At 35.7% G+C, this 24411-nt stretch overlaps 1 protein-coding gene across 1 annotated transcript in view; it reads right to left on the bottom strand.

The window, feature by feature from the left end:
- LOC145982011 (NPC intracellular cholesterol transporter 1-like) overlaps positions 1-24411 on the bottom strand; it is a 92314-nt gene that overhangs the window by 21130 nt on the left and 46773 nt on the right. The window contains exons 15-19 of the mRNA XM_083115557.1: positions 17571-17698; positions 10311-10562; positions 8355-8518; positions 3449-3564; positions 1491-1639 (exon numbers count right to left, since the gene is read on the bottom strand). Of these exons, the coding sequence (XP_082971683.1) occupies positions 1491-1639; positions 3449-3564; positions 8355-8518; positions 10311-10562; positions 17571-17698 (809 nt within the window). The remainder of the gene's footprint in view (positions 1-1490; positions 1640-3448; positions 3565-8354; positions 8519-10310; positions 10563-17570; positions 17699-24411) is intronic.

Here is a 24411-nt window from a genome sequence, read left to right on the forward strand (position 1 = left end):
AAAATTGCTGTTGGCCAAAGGTATGTTTTTGCGTTGGGCCAACATTTGGCCAACCATTTTCAGCATGGTTGGCCCAACGTTGAGCCAACCAGTTTTGGTTACTTGGGTAGTCTACAAAAATGCTGTTCAACACTTTTGTGGAGTCTAAATATCCTGGAAATTATGCAAATTGTATATTCTTCATAATTTTTGTTTGGAGAAGTGGATCTTGTGATTAAATGATTATGATTACCTCATGTGAAATTATGAATAATTTAAAGCAAAACTGTGGTAGATTTCTATGATGCAGTTTCAATGAGAAACTAATAAATATTCTGAACCATTTTGAATAGTTACAATTTTCAAGTACTGGAATCAGTAAGAATATTAGCAGTGGTGTTGGTATTGGTTCAAAATGGAATCTGCTCGGCCCTAGTAAAAAACATTCTTTTCAGTAAAGTTTACTGAATTTCATCAACGCTGAAAATCATAATTTCAGAATTCAATTTTGCAAAGAAATCAAATTTTGAAGATTTATTCAGAAACAGGGGGGATTGGGGGTATAATTCTGTAATTTAATTTTTAAAGAGACGTAAGTGTGTAAGAGCTATAGACTTTATGAGAGGTTAAACATACAATTCAGATTAGTTACATAGTACTTAAATTGTAGCCTATACAGAAAAAAAAGTGTTTTTTTTAGCTCAGATCCCTATAGGTAACAGGAAAATGGCCACCACTCATAAACAAACAATAAAAAATATTACAATTAAAGTAGGCCTATTTTAATTTCTAGTATTTTTTTAATATTAATATTCTTAATTATTTCTACGTATGCTGATACAGTAAATTGAAAATTGCTCGGCTTATCTAGAATTAATGTGTTAGAAGATGAAGACATTTTCAAATGACGATTTTATTTGTAGGTTCTTCTTAAAAATTCGCATGACCAGTTTTTAAATTGCAAAATAATATGCTGTTATTTTAAGTGGTTTTTACTTTATTTTTTCATGTGATGTTCCATCCTGGTTTCCCAGGACATTCAAGGACATTGCTTAGAAGTGTAGAGTGCCTAGTCATGTAAAGTTGTGTGTTTATCTTGGTTTGAGAAATTTCTGTGAAACCAGGACAAAATGTTACATGAAAAATAAAATAAAAAACACTTAAAATAACCGTATATTATTTTCCAATTTTAATGTTAGAAAGAGGTATTACTGACTAGTCAGCCACAGTCTATGTGTATATCACCATGATCTCAGTGACATGCCCAAGGGGAAGGGTTTTGGTGGGGGTTATAACCCCTCCCTGATCCAATATTCTTAAAAAAAAGAATGCCAAAGCCAGGATAAGATAGAAAAAAGAGAACAAACCACTAAAAAGGGTATATATATCCCCCCACTTCAGTTTCGGATATCCTAGGCATGCCACTGACCTTGATGACACTTGCACATTCATCAGTTCTCAGGGTGCTGTAAAATCAATAAACTAATTCAGTTAAAATATAAGAAACTCACAGATGCGTAAGCTGCATGCCCTCCCTTTGCACATTTTGTATCTGGATTGTCTTTCAAGAAGAATGGCAGGTACTTCCCAAATTCTTCTTGTATCGGACGACTCTCATCTGTCATGGCAATATCACATGGATCGCAGGATGTATCTACAACTACAGAATTATTTACATTATTAGAGATTGCCAACACAAATAAATAGTAGAAACAGATTAAACAATATATTACCTGTATCTCATCCATTAAATATACAGTATGTCCGTAAAGTCATGGAGGAGTTTCAGAGTCCTATAATATCTAAACAAAACAAAAACAAAGGATGATTATTACACTGCATTGAAGAGTAACTCAAAGAATTTCGGAAGTGAAGCGAAGACTTACGATGCATGTGCAGGTAATCATGTGATGGTGAAGCAAAAATCATACCATTCCATCAGTCAAGATGTGGACGATGCCGAGGAAAGTTCAATGCGTCCTTTGGCTTACAAAATTTAAGTCCGTGATGTGTGTTCGTCATGGGTATCGTCGTGTGTACAATGAAGAGGCACCACATGAAAATAACATTCACTGGTGGGATCGCCAGCTTAAGGAAACAGGCAATTTATTGGATGCAAAACATTCTGGGAGGCCATTGGTTAATGACGAGTCTGTTGAACCTGTACGGAAGAGCTAACTAAGGAGTCCCAAGAAATTGGTGCATGTCTGTGCTCGAAATCTAGGTCTGAAGACAACAGTTCACAAAGTTTTGAAGAAACATCTCCAATTTACGGATTACAAACTGCAGTTGTTACATGCAATCCACTCAACCAATAAACCCAAACAATTTGATTTTGCTGTGCAGATGCTTGGTGAAATGGACAATGATGATATGTTCTTACAGAAGATTGTGTTTAGTGATGAGGCAATATTCCATGTGTGTGGTCATGTTCATCGACATCACAACAGAATATGGGCTAATGAACAACCTCATGCCTACATGAAGCATGAACGTAACAGTCCTAAGGTGAACGTCTGGTGTGCCCTCACACATGATAAAGTTATAGGCCCATTTTTCTTTGTGGTGCGTACAGTGACATCAAACAACTACCTTGACATGTTCGAATCGTATGCAGTGCCACAAATTCAAGATGAAGGTGAAGATGTCATCTTTCAACAAGATGGTGCTCTTCCACACTACGGAAAATTTGTTCGTGAGTTTCTAGATAAGACATTTCCCCAGCGGTGGATATGAAGGGGTGGATGGAAGGCATAGCCACCACGACCGCCAGACCTGACGCCTTTAGATTTTTATTTCTGGGGCTACGTCAAACAATGTGTGTATCGTGATCGTGTCAACGACATTCATCATTTGAAAAAGAGAATCAGAGAAGCTGTCCAGTCTGTTACACCTGATGTTCTAAGTCGTGTGTGGTAAGAATTGGAATATCGATTAGATGTGTGTAGGGCAACAAACAGAAACCACATCAAACTGCACTAAACGTGTAAGGAAACTCTTTGAGTTACTCTTCAATACAGTGTAATAATCATCCTTTCTTTTTGTTTCCTTTAGATATTATAAGACTCTTAATAATGGACACCATGACTTTATGCACATACTGTAATGTTAATACAAAGTTGAAGAAATTAAAATGAAAGCTCAGAATGAATGATTAAAATAATTCACATCACAAATCATAGAAATTGAGGAATAGTATGAATATAGTTGGTAAATGATTTCTAAAATCCTACATCTTTCAACATGCAACTGTTTCTGTGAACAAGATACCTTGATAAAATATAGTATAAGTCTCAGAAAACTTGTATGCAATACACAAACACATATCCAGAAACATACAGGGTGTTGCCATACAACACTGAAAAAATGTTCACAGTAGATACATATATCAAGACAAACATTTTTGTACTTTTCTTTTTTATATTATCTGCCCTTTTGTCTATACCCCCCCCTCTACACACACACTTACCTGTATGCGGACAGAATGAGGCATTAGCTGGAAAGATCTTGCAACATTCAGATTTTGGATATGTCCAGTCAAAGTAATCATCCAACCAAGAAGCTGCAGGCTTGGCAATGTATGAGCTGTGAGAAACAAGATTAAAAATATGCAGGGTGTCTGGGCTAGATGTATACAAAAATACACATATTATTTAGCATCTATAAAGTTTATTAACTTTCTTGTCCCGGTTTTGTACAAAATAATGCAGAAAGTTTTTATGTATGCTGGTACACTTCAATGTGGGCTCTATTTGTAGCTCGACAGATATTCAAATAATACTCAAGCTCGTGCCAAGTGTTGACCAGCATTTGAGGTGTTCTTAGCACAATGATGCACTGTCTCATATCACCAAAATTATGAACTTTCCTCTTGTAAACATCATCTTTAATGAAGCCCAACACAAAAAATGTCAATGGTGTCAAATCTGGGGATCTTGGTGGCCAGGCAGTTTCTTCACATTCATGACTCAACAGCACGGTTGATCGTACAAGTGGACTACTGAAATCTGTGATCAATGGTCTATCAACTGAGCTTCAGTATGAGACAATATAAGGAGTAGTTTTCACATTATAAGCAGTTAAGCCTGGACACCCTGTATATACTACAGTGGTTTACTTAATGTGTCTTATTTCAGTAAGGAGTCAACTTATGGCACCAATGTTAGCACAAAATTAATGAAAAATTGCACATTTCATACAAGAATGCCTTCAGGATTTTTCTCGGGGGATTATCATGCCTTGTCTTCTCTTGGTAGTACTCTAAGTGAAGGGACCCAAGGCATGCTTAAGAATATTCTTATAAAGCATTCCCCCACACTTTTCACGTTGATCCACACAAGCATCCCTCCACCTTTCCCCAAACTTGGTTTAGCATTCCCCTCCTCACTTTGATCACTGGGGGTAGAGTAAGATTTCATACTTTGTCCTTCAGTCATAAGAACTAATTTTACATTGTTATTATTTTACATTTACAATTCATAAAACTGAAATTGTATTGAAAATACCTTGGTATTGTTGACAGGTTGTGAGTTTACTAAATACAGGGCGATACCCCTCGCTAGAGGCCCCAAACTTTTGTCTATAAAACTGCCATTTACTTAAAGTTTGTATTGAAAATATGTATGCACATACCTTCAACAATGTAAAACAGGATCTGCTCATATCAGATGCTGAAAATGGTCCCCTTCCACATGCAAGCACTTTTGTACATGTCTCTCCGAATTCTGGAATACTTTTCTTAAAGTGGCATCGGTAATTACTTCAATCTCTTGACGTATAGCTTCTTTCAGGGCTGCGATTATGCAGCTTTCTGACACGTGGAATATTGGAGATTAGTTTCTTGATAAAGTCTTCACAATGATTTTGATGGTGATGCCTAACTGCTCCTTTACATCCTGTTTTGTCTCTTCAGACATTTTCAGGCTTCCTGAATGCTGTGTGACAAGACTTACCGTGTCTCTAACCAATTCCTGCAGTGACGTGCACTGAGGAGTAGCTAGTCTAGCAGAGATAGATTAATCAATCTCACACCTCTAATTTTTTTCAAATCACAATATTTATTGTCTTGTTAAAGCCACAGTTCATATGCAACACTTTATTTTTCACGCGCTCTCGTCCCTCGGTGTGATCTGCGGACAAAACTGGCCTAGCTCGCTCTTCTTCCACCTTAGCAGTTCCGGGTAGAAATGGCCTCCCAAAGGAAAAGGGAATATTTCTGCCTCTACCTCCCTTGTCCCCTCGCCCCCCGCTGCAATGGTTGAAAGCCCGTGCTTTCAGGTCCCCCAGTCCTATAGGACAGATAGGGGATTGGTTTCCATTCGATTCCATTGTAAATCCTCTAAGAACTCAAGGGAAAATTTTCTGCAGTACTTATGTTCTCTGTATTTACACAACCTTTTACATGTTGTACAATATGTATGTATAATATGGGATGTAGTTTTATTATTTATGAAATGGGAACGTGTTATGTGCAGACAATAATGTTATGCTTTCTTTATTTTTTTGTTTTTCAAATATGGAATATATAATGATTAAATTACAATCAGGCTCTCTCTCTTGCTCTCGTTTTAGTAGTGTTTTTTTTTAAAATATACTAATCTCTTGGCCTCCAATGGATGTATTTATTTGGGCAAGAGATCGCATATTCATATTGTTGTTGGTTTGGTTTATTTTACTTCGCTCTTGTGCCACATTTGTTTATCGCGAAAATGAGGATGATGTGATGAAATTAATGAAGGGACCTCAAACAATCCAGGCCGAGATTCGAACCTGTGATGAGCGTGCATTCTTGTTCCTGTGTTGTACTCTGCAGTGAATAATGAAAAAATGTGAAATGAAAAATATATCTCGGAACTCAAGAAGCCAAATGAATATTATTGAAGAAACTACAAACAAGTATGTTTTGTTACCTGTTTTGTTTCTGTGCATAAAGTGGACTTAAAACACCAAATCAACCAACCGTAGGAGAATGGTTATCACAGCATGCTACAACACCAGGAGTTCCGGGTTCGAACCCCGACCTGGGCATGGGTGTTCTTTGTGTTTGTCCCTTCATTATGATACCCTTTTATGGTATCATCTTCGCAATTAACCAAATGTGACAAAAAAGCGATGCTAACTAACAAAAATGAAATCAAATCATTGAGTGATTGCTTGATTTGGTTTATTTTACTTCGCTTTTCCACCACATTTGGCTAATCGCGACGATGATACAATACCTATGGCCAAGCCGAGATTCGAACCCAGGATCTCTAGCTTAGTAGTCAAATCAAATCTTTTTTATTTTCAAATGGGGGTGGGGTTACGTATACTTTTTTTTTTAGTACTCATTCATCATTTTGCAATCTTTTCCTGTTATTGACGTTCTATTTTTAGGAATACTGGGCCCTAAAGGGGGGAGGGGTATGAGCCACCCCCCCTTGAGCACGCCACTGATTGCTACCCCAAGTGTCGACGTCACCGCACATCACTGAATTCCTGGATACAACACTTTGAAGGTACACGTCTCACATGAAATTCAGTCTGAAATGCCCTTTGACATGCTTTAAATGGACCAGTTTGACAGTATTTACGAATGAGGAACACATGCTCTTTGATTGTGTACATTCTAATCCCTATACATTCGAGCCAACACTATCTAGATGCATTGTCGCGGAACAAAACAAATGAAGGTCATTGGAAGAGTCCAAACCTATTGCGAGGGGTTACATCCTGTTTTACATTGTTGAAGGTATGTGCATACAAATTTTCAAGACAAACTTTAATTAAATGGCAGTTTTATAGACAAACGTTTGGGGCCTCTAGCAAGGGAATCACCCGATAGAAGCTGATTCTACTTGCTTCCTTTCCATAAGCATCTATCACTTTGTACATGAACAGTTCTTTGTCACTTTATCATGATAATCAAATATTAAACACAAACCACTTAATTTGCTGTATTTCATGGCAGCCCTCATCCATGTGTTCAAGCTACAATTTCGCCCTTGATTTCACATAATTTCCAGTAAATTTAGACAGAACTGTTATGTAGCATTTTCCGACATACTTGGACTCCAGAAATATATCGATATGTATTGGTGATTAAAAGCAAGCTGATATTTTCCTACATCAATATTGGTATTGAAGAACAGTGATTCAGTATTTGGATCACCTAACAATTTGGTGACTGCCATGATTCGCTGATTTGTGTGTGATTTGTTGCTGAGGGTCACCAAATTCAATAGGCAATTAAAATACATAGAACTGTTATTTTTTATACAAAGAAATGAATTCTAAACTTTGTTTGTGTTGTGAATACTAGTTTGAACCAGTTTCCAAATTAAAGTACTTAGGAGTAATACTAACAAATAAAAATGATATTAAAGAGGAAATAAAAAGCAGACTTAATTCAGGAAATGCATGTTACTTTTCTCTTCATAATTTTTGTCTTCTAGTTTAATATCTAAGAAACTAAAAGTTAAAATATACAAAACAGTAGGGATGGGACCGATTAATCGGTACTCTATCGGTATTGGCTGATATAGGCATATTGGTTTATCGGTAAAATTAACGATTATTTTACCGATCCGATATATTGATAAATATCTGATAATTTAGTACAAAATTCTGCCATTTTGTTGTAATTGTAATGGATAATCTGCATGCCCTAATTTATAAAAAAGTAAATGTCTTAATATGCAATGTCTTTTTCACTACAGTCACCTTGAAACACACATTTATTAAAGAGGTCAAAACCTTTCAGGTTCTTCAAGGACCATTTCTAATTTTATATCAGATTGGTAGAATCTCGGTTATCGGTATTGGTAAATTTTATATCGGTACTTTATCGGTACCTGCCAAAATTTCATATCGGCCCATCCCTACAAAACAGTAATTTTGCCTGTAATATTATATGGATGCGAAACTTGGTCCCTTGCATTGAAAGAGGAACATAAATTGAGAGTATTTGAAAATAAGATCCTTAGGAAAATATTTGGACCTAAAAGGGATGAGGAGACAGGTGAGTGGAGAAGGTTACATAATTTAGAACTACATAATTTGTATTCATGTCCAGATATTATTAGAATGATTAGATCAAGAAGACTTAGGTGGGCTGGCCATGTGGCACGAATGTGAGAGGAAAGAAGAGTTTACAGGATTCTTGTTGGGAAACCTGATGGTAAGAGACCTGACGGAGATGGAGGGATAGCATTGAGATGGAGCTAAAGGAAATTGGTAGGGATGGAAAAGAGTATATAGGTCTTGCTCAGGATAGGGACAGATGGAAGGCCTGTGTTGCTGCAGCTATGAACCTTTAGGTTTAAGAAGGCTAGAGAGTTAGTTAGTTAGTTTGTGTTGTGAATATAAATATAATAGCTGCAAACTGTTTTACTTACGTATTTGGATATCTTGAAGCAACATATATTTGTGTATTTAGAGAATCAGCAGAGCAATTTTGACCTCCACATATCACAGACTGAACTTGTGCATCTGAATAGTTAAGACCATCCTTAACTACGAAGTAGACTGGAGGTCCAATTGACAAATACTCATTCATAAACTGAAAAATAATAGATACAAAATTATATAATACTGTGACCATACATGCATCTGCAAATAACCTAATGCAAGCTTAGAATGGCATAGATACAGTCTCTATTGAGCAGTCATGTTTCCGCCTCTAGGGCCACTGTTACAACTAAACATTGTTAAGATTACTACATACAATTGTATATAACAGAGCTACATTTGAATGCAGTAAAGTGTAAACTGAAATACAGAGTTAAAATTTGTACTATCCTAATATTTCAGATCAACTAGCATGCAACGCCAATCGGTAGAGGCATGGAAATTTAGTTTTTGACTAAAACATGAAATATGAAATAACATGCTGTAATGTTCATTTTTCATGTTTCTGAAAGGTGCGAGGTACATTTTCCTACCCTGTTTTGTCACGAAATGATGCAAAATGAACTGCAAAATGCGAAATAGACTCTCAAACATGAAATTTAAAGTTTATTTACTGATGGGACACTTTCTGAAGTTTGGATTATCCTGAGAGTTATGTAATTCACGGAAAATTGATTAATTCTGCTGTAAATATTTGAGAAGTCAAAACAGACCCTTTTATACAGGAAAAACTTAATACTCTAACTACATAAATGTACAATTACAAGGAATATGTTTATTATTACCGCTACTTTTTATAGCTCTGTGTTTACATGAAATTGGCATAATATTGTTATCAGGGAATCCTTTATTTTCCATTTCATACCACCATGAGATGGGTGATGCTGCTGGATTTTGTCATCAATTTAGATTTAACGGTATTAGAAGCACCCCACCCCTTTGACAACAAACATTACTCTAGGAAGAACTTCGTAAATGTAGCTCCTTGAAAGTCAGTTTTAATTCCATTTAAGGTGAAATTTAGCTCTTTTATGCACTGCCAGGAGGCAGGGAGAAATGCAGTGGGCTTATGGGAGTATTTTTTGATTTCTTATCTTGGGAATATCAAACTTCCGATGGAATAGAAAATGATATCAACGGAAAGAGGGCAGTTTTTGAAGAAGTGATTGTCAAGCAGAAAAGTCGAAACTCCCATTTGATTAGCCGTAACTTGACATTGAAGTTGATTCCCCATAAGGAATACATAGGATTCCGAAAATTCTTCATGTCCAGCTTAATAATCAACATAAAAAAACGCTTTTACTTGTAACATGGAGAGAAATTCATACTCTTCGATACAGCCAGTTTTTTTTTTTTTTAATAGCAGTGCCCATTCGGGCGATATTGAAATAAATGCACAGTTGGTGCATAACTACCTCGCCCCCTTTCTGTAAAGTCTTTCACCTCCTTTCAGATTGGCCCTTCTATGATACAGTAGTTGGCCAGCATATACAAATACAGTTGAGGACTAAAAGCGGTAAACGTTGTAAGTGCCAAAAGTGAAAGTGTTGGGAAATTGCTTCGTTCAGCACATCAGCCCGTAAGAACGTTCACACTAGTGACCCCTTTACACGCCCTTTGAACTACTTAGAGGGCTACCAGCCACATTTCACGTTTACCACATTATAAAGCATGGCACTTACAGCATTTACCAATTTTAGTCTTCAGTTGCATAAATCAGATGATATATTTTTTATATTGTGACCAATTTTGCTTTAAAACCACAGATTAAGGTGATAATAGTGGTCAGCAAAAGAATCTCAAAGTAGGCTTTACACAAAGTATTTCAATTTTTTAAAAAGAACGATGTTTTCAAGGTTCAGAAAAAAAGATGATATTTCATCAACTTTTGAGCCCTATAGATAACCATATACATTAAGTATGACATAAAGAGTGCCACTTACATTGAAATAAGTCAAAACATATGAATCCTCAGGCATGGAAAGTTGCTGCTCAAGTCCTATTTCTATATTTGGAACTACAGAGATGCTTCCACAGAACATACCGAAGAAAACAATCACCACTACTACTTTGACTACATCATTCATTAAAAACTTTGCATAATAGTTCTTGAAGAAACTATACAGGAATCCTCCATGTGATTCAATTTTCTTCTTAGGTCCAGTAATATAACAACAAACATCAAGCCTATTTTCCTGTAATTAAAAGGAGAGAAATAAGTTTAGTTTCAGACACGTGTCCAGGAATTTTGGAAGAGCAAGTTGTTATAGGAGTGGCAGATCGAGAAAAGTTTGAAGGGTGAAAGGGGGGGGGGCAAGATAGTAATTCTTTTCTTTAGTTGATTGTTAAAGCTCTCACTCAATAGATCTGCAATTGTCAAAATATACAGGGTGTGGCAATAAATCGGGCAATTTTGAAACACTGAATATTGCTAGTTGTTGCATCAGAGGTAACAAGTCACTTATACTACTGCAGCCCCTGCTTTACCATTCAGTTATGATGGAGTTGTAAAATGGGACACAGTATGCATTCGCTGCAGAAGAATATTACAAAAAAAGTGATAGGTCTGTGTCTGTGCAGTGTGCATTTCAGACACATTTTAATATTCCACATCATGCTCCGGTGCTTTCTGCCCATGTTATCAAAACAGGATTAAACACTTCAAGGAAATGGGTTCTAAATATCGGATCCGAGAAGAGGTGCATGGGCATCGGGAGGAGGGGTCGTACGGGTCGATGGACCCCCCTAGAAATTGACATCGTTAGTTTAAAGATACAAGAAAATCGAAAGTGTGTTACTCTTATTGTTAGTAACAGAAACAAAATTAATTTACTTAATATTCACACAGAATAATCAAAGTAAAAATGCATTGGATCAAAAACATTGAGAGAAAAATACAGGAACAAGGTTATAACATTTCATCCAAAGAACAAATGGTTCCACAGTTTTCAAAATTCTAAGTACAGTTGTAAGTGAGAGGTTACACAACACACTTTATGAAAAAAAATCCCCTTATCATTTAAAGCCTTTTCTTGAATGATTGATTCATTTGGTATTCTAAGTCCACTTTATGCACAGTAAGACTAATCGGGACTGGACCTACAGTTTAAAGTGGGATCCGAACCACTATGTGCCTCCACCAGGTATTGAACCTGGGACCCCTTGATTTCAAGGTGACGATGCTACCACCGTGCCAACGGGAGGCCTTTTCCTGAACAAAGACGTGCAAAAGTTAATATCAAAATGCATTTCAGATACTAACTGCATATAATGCAAAAGAAAAAATGGGAAAATGGTTGTCCTGTTATTCACTCGTTTGGTGGATCGAGTCTCTCCATTTATATAATACGATATAATGATATATGATATAATGATACGATATAATGATCATCATCATTTTGAATAAAGTTTATTTTTGTCAGTTTATAATATTTATTATTTAATAAAAAAATGTTAATCGTGATAATAATACTTATCATTTTTCTTCTATTTAACTTTTATAATTTGCTCCACCCCCCCCCCCCAAAAAAAAAATTCTGTCGGTGCCCATGAAGAGGTGGCTCAAATGCGTAGGCCATGCTTTGCGATGTGATGTGTAATGTACCCAGAAGACTGCAAAGGCACAAAACTATTGTTTTTGTAATAGGAAATGTTAGATGTGCCCTGTTCCACAACTCCGTCAAAACTGGATGGTAAAGCAGGGACTTCAAGATAGCATAGTCATGTACTATCTCTGAAGCAACAACTAGCAATATTCAGTGCAAAATTACCTGATTCATTGCCGCACTCTGTATATTTCAATAGTTTTTGTTTTTGTTTTTTTAAATTTTGTTCACAGTACCCTTAACTAACTACTGCAGCTTGGCAACTCAAATGTTCTGTCTTCTCTCCAACTCCCCAAATTAAACAGGGACAACCATGGATGTCCGCAGGATTTTTTCCAGGGAGGGGCAAGGAAGGTATTTTTTCCAGGGGGAGCAAACAAGGCACATTTTCTCCAACAAAAGAGTTGTTCTCTAAAAAAATATTGCTTAAATTTGAATTTATGATGTTCATGCAATAATTAACACATTATTTTGGTTAAAATGAAATTATATGTGTGAAATACATAATTTTGGTTGACTTTCATTTTCCGAAGGGGCAGGCATGGCCCCCATTGCCCTCCCTTCTGGACACCCCTTTAATAACATAATTCTCAAAACTAGTTTTGTCTCTGATTATTGGTTTTATGCTGTGTATTATTCTAAGGTTGTGTGTATGTGTGTCAAACTTGAGACACCACACTGAAATTTGCTCTTCCCAAGTGTCATTTCTGCATTCGCTCATGTTGTACAATATAAAATGACAATCATTATATGAAGATGCCATATTATCCATTCATATTCTTAGATGTTTGGTGATTTGGTTAGGTTTTACATCTGAAAAAGAAGCTACCTGTTAGAAATTTAATTTACAGAATATTATATTGATTATGTAAACATATAAACATAAGAAAATGATACAAAAGTATACAAATTGTATAATATTTATAGAAATCTTGATTCAGAAAAATTATAGGAAATTTCATTGACAAACTGTTACATTAATTATTACGAATTAATCTGTAATCCTAACTATATTTTTTTAATAAATATGGAGAAACTTACATATTACTTTTTTTAAATTGCATATATATGTAGGTGTACAAGGGTGCACACAGGGGGGGGTCCTTAATGCACCTGCATCATGGGAATTTTTGGGGGGGACAAAATTTTATACCAATTCTATATAAAAAAAAGTAAAAAAAAAATTCTATATATCTTCACACAAAAATGGGGGGGATCGTATCATTTAACTTGTTTTTTTTTCTTTAGTTTTGGTTATTATGTATAGTTTTTCTACCTACCTGCAGGTGATCGTGGTGATAGGGTTGAAGTGAAACACCACCTCTTATGCCTTTAGAATCTGTTTGGATGGAGGGGAGGTGGCATGGTATTCGCATTAATACAAGGTTAGTCGAGCCGACAAACTGTGCAGAATAAGGTTGACTAACAATGGCAGTGAGCCTAAAGCATCCAAAGTAAACATATATTGCTTAAATATGTCTGTATTATACAGTGCCGCAACCACAGGAGGGCAGGGGGTTCTTCCCCCTCCCCCAAACGGAAGTCAATTCTAGGGTAGCAAAGGGGGGACAAACATTGACGACCAAAGGCAGCTGCAGGGGGGTTACAGAGGATCGATTACCCCTTTGATTTCAAATTTTATAAAAGTAAAAAAAGTAAAGTGCTCCCCTGTGCTTAGCACCATGCCATGAAGGCGTATAGGGGGTGTGGGGGTAACGGCCCACACTTTCTTGATCTGGTCATGAGTGGGGGTGATGTGATCAGCATCACGCCCCTGACCGCCTTTACCCCCCAGGGTTTCCCCCAGGTACCCATGTTATTCGATGCTGGGTGGGTGCCGGGGCCGCTTCCGCTTCCATCGTTAGAAAAGTTCCCGGATTTGAACCGGCCGGGGATCGAACCTGGGACCTTGAGCATGGTAGTCAGACGCGTTACCAACTGAGCCACCGCGGCTCAAATTTTATACAAATAAAAATATATTTTGTAAAATTTTCTTGCTTGCTTTGCTCGCATTATCTGCTTTTCTCGTTTTCGTCAAGTTTAGAGCTGTAGCCAGGGGCGGCGGGAGTCGGCCATGGGCGCCGAATGATCTAAAAAAGTTGTAAAGGAGAGAATGCCATGGCATCCAGTGAAATTAATTGCACCCTATTAATACAATATTGTTTTCATTTGCAAAAATTGGATCTAAAAATTTTCTTCCTCGCTTCGCTCGCATTCTACTTGTTTTCTGTGATGTAATGTATTTAAATAATATGTGTTGTATATTTGTATTGAATAAGCTTGTTGCATATGTATTTCCATTTTATGTCGCTCCATGTTGCATATGTGTAAAACATATGTTGTACATACATGAAAGTAACACATGCATCTTCGGAATGCATTTGGTGTGCTTGATTTGCATTATTAGCTAATGTGAATTTGACGGTGTTCAAAAAATATTTCAAATCGTTAGTTCCAAACAAATGCCTTACCACACACTTCTATCCAGTGGTCAGAAGTAGCGAGCTACTTGTAGCGTCACTACTGTAGCTAGCTACAAAATTTGTAGCTGTAGCTGTAGCGACGCTACATTTTGAAAATTGTAGTTGTAGCGGTAGCGAAGCTACAAAATTCCTGTAGTTGTAGCGAAAATTTCGCTACAGCTACATTTTTCTCAGCATTTTGAGGTGAATTTAATGTGGCAACAGCGTCAGAAAAATCGACAATAACCCTTCATTTTGCAGGAGGTTCATTAAGAGAGTCTGTTACGTGAAAACACAGATTATCTAGATTGTAGATTATAGATATCTGCGTAATTTATTTAATTAGTATCTGAATAATTTAGATATCCACATAAGTAACTGACATATATGAATATATTCCAGCTAACAGCTACGTTTTTTTTATCTGCATCGCTATTTTGGAGAAAAAACATGCCTCGTTTGCTGCACCGCTGGAAAAAGTGCCTCGTTTGCTTCACCCCCGGAACAAATCCTGTGGACATCCATGGTGTAAGATACATCAAAATGTCATTAATTGCTGTGTAAAATATAACTTGCAGTGCAAAAACGAGCGATGGATTTTCCACTGCACTGACAAAGGAATAGTGCCAGCAATAAATGGCTCAGTACGTTAACAGCATTGATCATCGTCAGTATACAGAATCTCACCAGCAAGAAATTATTCTTACAAGAATCGATCCCCGGCCGGTTCAAATCCGGGAACTTTTCTAACGATGGAAGCGGCCCCGGCGCCCACCCAGCGTCGAATAACATGGGTACCTGGGGGAAACCCTGGGGGGTAAAGGCGGTCAGGGGCGTGATGCTGATCACATCACCCCCACTCACGACCGGATCAAGAAAGTGTGGGGCGTTACCCCCACACCACCTATACACCTTCATGGCGTGGTGCTAAGCCCAGGGGAGCACTTTATCTTTTTTTTCTTCACTTTAGAATGATATACAGTTTCTGGAATTACAATTATTTTCGCGATAATTTTGTTCACAAATTTTAAAATTACAATACGTTTAGAACACTCAGGTTTACACGACAGTTTCCTAAATATATTTTATCATATTGCAAAAAGTATGCAGAAACGACAATTTTCTTTAGTTAATATACATTGTTTTCAAATTTATGTATTTTTCCTATTTTCCCGTAACTTTTGCTAATCATGACATTCTCATCATCATCATCCTTCGCCGTTTCCTGCCTCTGGGTCGGCATAGAAGTCAAGCCTCTTCATTTTTTCCTGGTCTTTCACCAGTCCTCTCTTTCCACGGTGTTCCAATCTTGTCCTCTTCTCCTAACACTCTCTGCTATCTGCTTTTTTCACTAACATCTTGGTTTCCCCCTTGGCCATATTCCCACTCCTTTTGCATTATATACTCTTACTGGTAGTCTTTCTGCATCCATCCTCTTCATGTGTCCGAACCATCTCATGTGTGCCTGATCTAGTCTGTCCTGAAGCTTCACCACACCCACTGCCTGTCGGATCTCCTCATTCCTTATTCTATCCCTTCCTCAAAAGACTCCTTAAAAATTTCATCTCCACTGCCCGCATCTTCTTTTTGTTTCTCTATGACATTGTCCAAGTCTCTGATCCAGTAATTACTGGCACATAGTATGTGTTATATATTACCTTCTTGCATTTCATAAGTACACCCCTGTTCCATATTAATCTTCGAACGCTTTGATATAGTCCACTACCCATTTGTCCTCTTCTGTTTACCTCCTCATCTATTCTTCAACTTCTCTCAATCATGACAATGAGTATGAATGTTTTATTTATTTATTCTCTCATCTAGTCGCTTTCTGCAACTTTCCGCTAATTGTAAGTACGAGGAAGAATGTTGAATGATGAGCAGTGTGGGGAATGGAGGAGCAGGACGATCCCATCCTCCCAACTTAGCGTGTTTCCTAGTTTTTGTTTTGAGTCCATTTTATGCATAGATAAGCTGATCGAGACTGGATCCGAACCACTATGTGCCTCCGCTGGGTATCGAACCTGGGGCCCTTTTGTAATCAAAGGGCTCCAGGTACTTTTCATTCAAAATGCTGCGTTCCTATCAGTCTACAAAAAATGAAATATTTATTCTGAAGAAAAATATGTTGATGTGAACATGAATATGTAATCCTACCAAATTTTATTTGTGTATAGTTGTAATCAAACTTGGATAACACCCTAATTGCAATATTCATATATCAAATTTGAATTTATATGCCACTTGCATAGGTATGGTATTCTCAAAAACTATAGTAAAAATAAGTAACTTAAGTGACAATGCTTTCAAAATTATTGAATGATAGGAATCATGATAATAAATAACAGAATTTATTTACCAGTAGTAGGAGATTTTTAATACCCATCCATATGGTTGTTTTTAATTTTTTTATGCAGAAGTAGCGCAAAAGTAGCGAAGTAGCGAGTAGCGCACATGAGTAGCGTAGCGAGCTACTTTTTGGTAAATGTAGCTGTAGCTGTAGCGAAGCTACATTTTCGAAGAGTAGCTGTAGCTGTAGCGAAGCTACTTTTAAAATGTAGCATTCTGATCACTGCTTCTACGTCTTTGATACTACTACTACTACTACTGGTAGTAGTAGTAGTACTAGTAATAATAATAAAGCTATTATTAATATTATTATTATTGGTACGTTTATCGTAGTACTCCCCCCCCCCCCCCGGACAAAAATTCATGGTTGCACCTCTGGTATTGTATTTTTCTGCAAATTTTGTTTGACAAAAATAATTTCAGTAATTAATTTGGCATAAACGGGGGGGATGTTCTACCTTTTTGGGGGGAGTGCATCATGGGCCTTGGGGGGATGGGCACCCCTGTAGGTGTATGTGCATTCATGCATGCATGTGAGTGAGTGAGAGACTGACACTAGTATCTGATGACAGAAATGTGAATGTTTTAGAGTTGCAATGTTAGTGAATAGTCTGTGAACAGTATATAAGTTGGACAGTGTTTAAAATAAGTATGATGCAGTTGCTGTGTATTCCATCTTCACATTTGTGTTGCGAGTATCAATATTCATGTCTTCAACAGTTTAACACCCTGAACTCTGCGTACATATAATCTCAATTAATCTAAATAATTAAGATAAATAACTTACAGATTGCCTTGCAGCATCCAAAGCCAATAGACTAACAAAGCAAGAAATTTGAAAGAGAAAATCAAGGAGAAGTGCTATGGCTGCATTCAAAGCAAAGATATTTACAGCAGGCATAACAGACAAGCATCCTGAAATTGAAACAATCAACATATAAAAATACATTACTATGAATAAAAATAGAATGATTTTAAAAGCCTCTAACGTGACTGCTGGTGAAGCCAACTGATCAAACATGAACAACAGGATATAACTGGATATAACAGAGTAATCAATGGTGCATGTGAAGTAAGCAGAAAGACAGCATTGTCTTATAAAGTTATCGCTTTCCCCTCAACATCATGAAGGTTTTAAGTGATGTAGAAAGTTGTCTTCTCAGGTTAGCAGAATGTTAGTAATTTTTTTAGAAAAGTGTGTTATGCCAACACAAAAATTAGTAATATATACCAAAAAATATCCTGTTACAATTCCAGATTTCGTTGACATGCAGTTGCCAACATTTCAAAAAACTTGAACTTTACTATCTCAAGACACTTTTACATTGATTTGTTGCACACTAAAGAACATCTGAAGCAGATCTTAAATAAATAATTCTTATTTAAGTCTACATCCAAAAACTTTAACATGTGGCCAAATGACATACACAAACTTCCTTAAGAGATAAACATGAGGTTTTTCAGTTCTATTTTGAAAATGTTGGCAACTCTAAACCATGGTGATCTAGTCACTAGAGTGTCTGACTGGCATACTGACTAGATTGAAAGCTTACATAGCCACAAATCTTACAAATATATAGACAAGAGAAAATGCAAACTGCACAAATATTAACATGAATGCTCTAGAAGCATTTCTAAGTATTTTTTCAGATTTTGGAATATCAAAGTTCTTTCAAAAAACAGCAACATTGGCATTTGCTGAAGATCCAGCAAAGGCTTAAGCAAAATATTTAGATTAAGGAAAGTCTAACTCCATAGCTCAGTTGGTAGAGCAATGGCATGAGAGTGCTGTAGGAGAGGATTTCGCTCAAATGCCAAATAGTTCGCACGGATGATGCTAGATGGCATAGCATGGTGGTGGACCCTCAACTATGGATTGTGAAGTGTAAAATGCAGTGAAATTGAAACTTAAGTGAACATAGTCTTCAAGTTAAAATGAAGTTTAGTCTATCTTATCCATAGGCGTAACTTGGCAGGGGCAAGGGGGGGGGGTTGCCCCCAAAATTTTCAGGTTTATTAAAATTTACAAGCTAGTGTACCTGAGGAGCAAAGTAATAAAGAGTAATATTTGTGATTTTGCAAACATCACAGTTATTTAGCAAATAATCCTGGATGCTGTTTTTATTGGATGGAAAACTTTTTGAATCTCTTCCCCAAACTTAAGCCCCAAGTTTGATTCTATCCCCTCAAAATTAGGCCCAGTTTGATTCTGCCCCCTCAAAATTAGTCCCAAATCTAATTTTGCCCCCTCAAAATTAGGCCCCAAATATGATTCTGCCCCCTCAAAATTAAGCCCCAAATATGATTCTGCCCCCTCAAAATTAGTCCCCAAATATGATTCTGCCCCTACAAAATTAGGCCCAAGTTTAATTCTGCCCCCTCAAAATTAGGCTGTTTGATTCTACCCCCTCAAAATTAGGCCTAAGTTAAATTCCTCCCCTTAAAATTAGGCTGTTCGATTCTGCCCCATCAAAATTAGGGCCCTAGTTACACCCATAATCTTACCAATACACAGTGATGTATGAAAATGTCATAGATCAGGTGTGGCCAACGCGTCGACCGCGGTCTACCAGTCGGCCAGCAAGCCACGAGAGGTAGCCAGAGTTCTCTACAATGAATGCGATAAAATAAAAGACGAATCGATTAACTGATGATCACTTGATTTCCTGCTTGAGAGTAGCAGTAACGTCATATGACTTGCAACATGATAAACTCATTGGCAGAATGCAGTGTCAAGTGAACAGACTGCTGAAAAGTACAAAATAGTTGTGTAATTTTTTTGCTGATGCCCAGCAACAAGTGAAATACTTTTGTTAAAATGAGTGTTTATGAAAGAATAAAATTGTAGTAATTATATTTATGTAAAGAATTTTTTTTTACCTTCTCATTAAAAGGATGAAAAGATGCTAATGATCAACTGGGGAGATACGGCCTAAAACAGGTGCCAGGCCCACAGTGCTGAAGCCAAAACTTATTTAATAAATGAATAAGTAAATAAATAAATAAATAAATACATACATACATAAAATAAAATAATCAATGTCAATTTTATGGTATTGACCCTTTGCTTCCTTTTTTAGGCTCTCGTTGTTAGGTCTGATAAGATAAGTAAGATAAGTGATTCTTGAAATGTAAAATAGCCCTCAAACCAAAAAATTGATTGATTGATTGAGTTGGAGTTTTAAGTACACTTTATGCACAGTAAGACTAATCGGAGACTGAACCTACAGTTTAAAGTGGGATCCAAACCACTATGTGCCTTCGCCGGGTATCAAACCTGGGACCCCTTGATTACAAGGCAATGATGTCACCACTGCACCATCGGAGAGGCTCTCAAACCAAAAAAGGTTGGTCACCGCAGTAATGGATGATTGTGGGCTGAAACTACCAAGGCAGATATTTTACATGTGTGTGTACAATTATTGTCACATTAACACGATATTCAAATGTATGCGCTGGTGACACTTGAAAGAGTACAAGCAAGCAAAAGTGGTCCCATACTAATAGTGGTCCCTAATAGCAGAATCAAATATATTTCGGTAAAACTATCATATGCAGGAAATCGCTCTAACTCGTTCATTTTCTACTTCTTTACATTCGTACTTACCTATTCTGCATTGCAAAACATTGTTTAACAAGGAATTTCGCTTTTTTTAACGAAATTAGTATCTATTGTCGACATATAGTGTAATTATTGTTCATTCATTTCTCGCTTCCTGAACATGCTAAATGGCGGGCAAATCTTTACTAGCATTGCGTTTCAAATGGCAAAGCAGTGTTTTTTAACCATGTTTGTCAGTAAAATTCAAACTCAGTGTCAGCACAATAGGTAGTAGCTATGGTGCTATATTGGAAAGGAAATTTAAATTTACATATACTGAAAACTTTATAATTATTATATTGATAAAAATGAAAGAAAAAACTAGAAACAACCAAAATTACAATAGCATCAAATTATGCCTTTGTTTACAAGAATATTTATAAGATATCAATGCTATACATAAGAAAATATATATATATATATCTTTGTTATCTCCTTCCAGGATAAAGCAAGTCTTTGTATCTACAATTCTGAGCTTCAGTTTTCGAAATTCATCATCTTCTCAAATCACCTCCAAACGTAGAACATATAAGTGTCACTCTATGCGACCTTCCTCCAAGCACTCATTTAAGGAACTGTAACATTCACAAGCCAGCCCCTTAAGGAAGATGAAAACAGATACTTATTCACTGCTTCCAATTCAACATGGCATCTATTATACATATCAGTGTCATTCCACAACTTTCGAATCTTTATCAGATTATATTATGATCAAAGTTCATTCAAGTCATAAAAGGCTTCTATATAACTTAAGCATCCAAGTTATTATCACATTGCCAAGTTTAATGCTTTAAAAGCAACAATTATTGTACAAATATATCCCCATTCCATAATGCTAAATTTGTACTTATCTTTGTTCCATCTTGATCTCCTTTTCCCAGTCACAGACTACCAGTATTAGAGCAACTAGTTCAAGCCCGATTTTTTAGTATATGTTATCTTCAATTGTTTTTGTTTTATATTTTTGTCCATAAGTGCTTAACAGCTTGAATGTTTGTGTTGTAAATGTACATATTTGCTCTGTTCCAGCTATTTTACTATGTATATTACAATATACTTATCTAATGATTACAATTACCATTTTTTGAATGTTGATACAAAATACCAAGTATGACATCATATTATACATTGACCAATTTTAAAGAGTTGACCTTTGTATATAAACCTTGAAGCCAATGCAAATGTACACAATTTCAATAAATTTAATTATAAATTTGAATGTATCATATCTTTCTTGTCTGAAAGAACACATATGATTGAAGATATTTGTTTTTCATATTGCCAGTCAAAAATAATTGTTATGACTAAATTGTTATAAATATTGCACAAATGTGGAACTTTGAACTTAGCCTAACCTTTTTCAAATGTTGTTATGACAATATATTATTTTTATTGTCATACTGGCGCTCAACAAGGGACGGATCCACAACAACAGACCTGAGCACTACTGAGACTTTTAACATATAATAATTAATATAATTCCTCTATATTTACAAACTGTTTTCATGTTTAGCATTATAATCAACTGAGTATAACTGAATATTTTTTTTTTTTTAATGAGTATAACTGAATATTTGTTTTCCAACAATAGAAAAAGAACATGTTCATCATGAACCAATACAGTGCAACTACACATAGTGAGTTTTTAGTACATAATAATGTTGAAAAACAAACAAAAAAAATCAAGTTCTACAAACCAACAATTATCTAATGAAGTTCCATATGAACCATTTTTACATAAAACAATGTAGCTCCATAACATTTTTATTTATTATGAACCAATGAAGCACCATTAAGAACTTCATTCTTAATCTGAGAGCATAATTTCTATATTAATCTTTATTTAGCCAAAAATATATTAATTATAATTTTCTATATGTAGAGTAAGTTACCTATGATCCAACTAAGTTTCCCATTGGGTATTCATCCATTTGTCTAGTAACATCAGCTAACAAGACAAGAATCTAAGTCCCTGCATCAAAAGCAAACATCCTCAGATTTACAGTGTGTCAAAACTAAGATTTCTTACATCACAAATCAATTCATGCAAGAAATGTATAAATTATGATGTGCGCACAAAAATTATAAATCTCAAATAACTGTTGTTCCTGAACTCACAGCGTCACGGCACGAATTTCCTATTCTGCCCTTTGTGAACACATTTTGGAGCCATAATGCATTCTAGCATTTTAAAGGAACCTACTACTTGACTTAAGCTTGGATCAACACGTCTTTGCTTCTTGTCAAGTTTATTTCTATTGGAGCCTACAATTCAACTCTTGGAATCTTAGAGCTCTAGAAAATGTTTTTAAGCCACAGCTAAATCTTAATATTAAAATCTATTATGCACATGCTATCACATTATATTATACATTTTTTGCACCCAAAATACACATAACAAAGAATATTTGTTATATTGAATTTTTCCACAGCTAATCACAACTAAGGATCAAGATATACGAATGAGGACCAATGTCAGATTACGAAGATCAACTTAAGGCAAACTCTACACATGAATACTTCATACCTGAACTAAAGTTTCATACTCAAGGAAAGAAGCACGAAAAATGAGAAAATTTTTACATTGACGTCTGACTAAAGAAAAATTGTGCATAAAGTACTGTGACTCACTGTACCACCCTTAAGCAACAGTCTAAGAGAAGAACTCAACCAACCAACCCACATGGGTATGTTTGTGAAACAAAGCAGTATCTTTTGTCCTTCAAACCAACAAAATAAACAATATGTTATCAGTTAAGATATCATTATCATGTTTTGTAATATGTTTGAAAATATTGCATTATACATTTATGAAGTATGAACATAAATATTGGATATATAATCTCAGATGCATAACACTGTCAAACATATACATGTGTGTATTAAAAATAATTTACAACCATGAATCAATTTTTGATTATCAGAATTGCTTTGAGTTTGCAATTGAGAAAATACTATCTGAAATCGTCAAATAATTAATCAATCTGTGTCTACTCTTAATATAGATCACACTTATACAGAATGACATCACACTGACACTACCTTGTGAAAGCTCATTATTATAATATCTTCAAGTGCAAATATATTATATGATCATGTCAAAGTCCTTTAATAAGCTGTCAAAATAAATCACAAATTAATGTTGTTATTCATTTAGAATAAAACAACTAAAATATACCTCATACCAACAAAATTTCATCCTAGTCTGTATAAATATTTTATCCTATCAAGTGCATTGATAAAATAACATATCTCTGAGGCTTAATTGACTAAAACGTTTTTAACGTAGTCATGTGTGATTTCAGAAGTCATCAAAAATACATCTAACATAGATTTAATCCAAAACATGGTAAGAATGGTTATCTCAAAAGATACTTGATACTTACGATCATTATAAATATAAGACACGTGGCTCAGAGTAATCACTTATTTAATTAAGTACATTTATATTATAACATAAATGGAACATTACATTCCCTGAAAAAACTAGTGTAACTGGTCTTAATATGTATTTTTCCTTCATAAATTTATACCCCTAAGATGTGGAAATAGTCAACCTTCAATCATCATATATATATAGCATCATCGTGTGGCTTAGCTTGATAAGTGTATTTGAAATCATAAATACCTAACCTATCAGCACTACCTGATTACTATTGGAAGAATCCAAACTTGATAAAGCACCAAAGATACATGTGCATCATAAAAATAAATATATATATTCATATAATAAATATTTCTACATTTAGTGTCACAATAGGACTCACTATTGCCTTTACGTGAACACTTCACAATGCTTTCATGCAACTGTGGCATGGAATTATGAGTGACGAGCTTGGATCATCTAGTGGATGTCTCTGCTACATGTCAACTTCATAAAATATACGAGGAAACAATTCATCTTCAGGAATTATTGACTTAATTCCCTAATAGCAAATAAAATAATTCTCGTATATAAGCATTTTAAATGCACTTACATTCTTGGTACACTACCAATGCTTAACTAACATCTTGGGTAACATCTTTC

Source organism: Lepisma saccharinum, chromosome 30 (genome assembly GCF_977018435.1).
Source record: "Lepisma saccharinum chromosome 30, izLepSacc3.1, whole genome shotgun sequence".
Lineage (NCBI taxonomy): Eukaryota > Metazoa > Arthropoda > Insecta > Zygentoma > Lepismatidae > Lepisma > Lepisma saccharinum.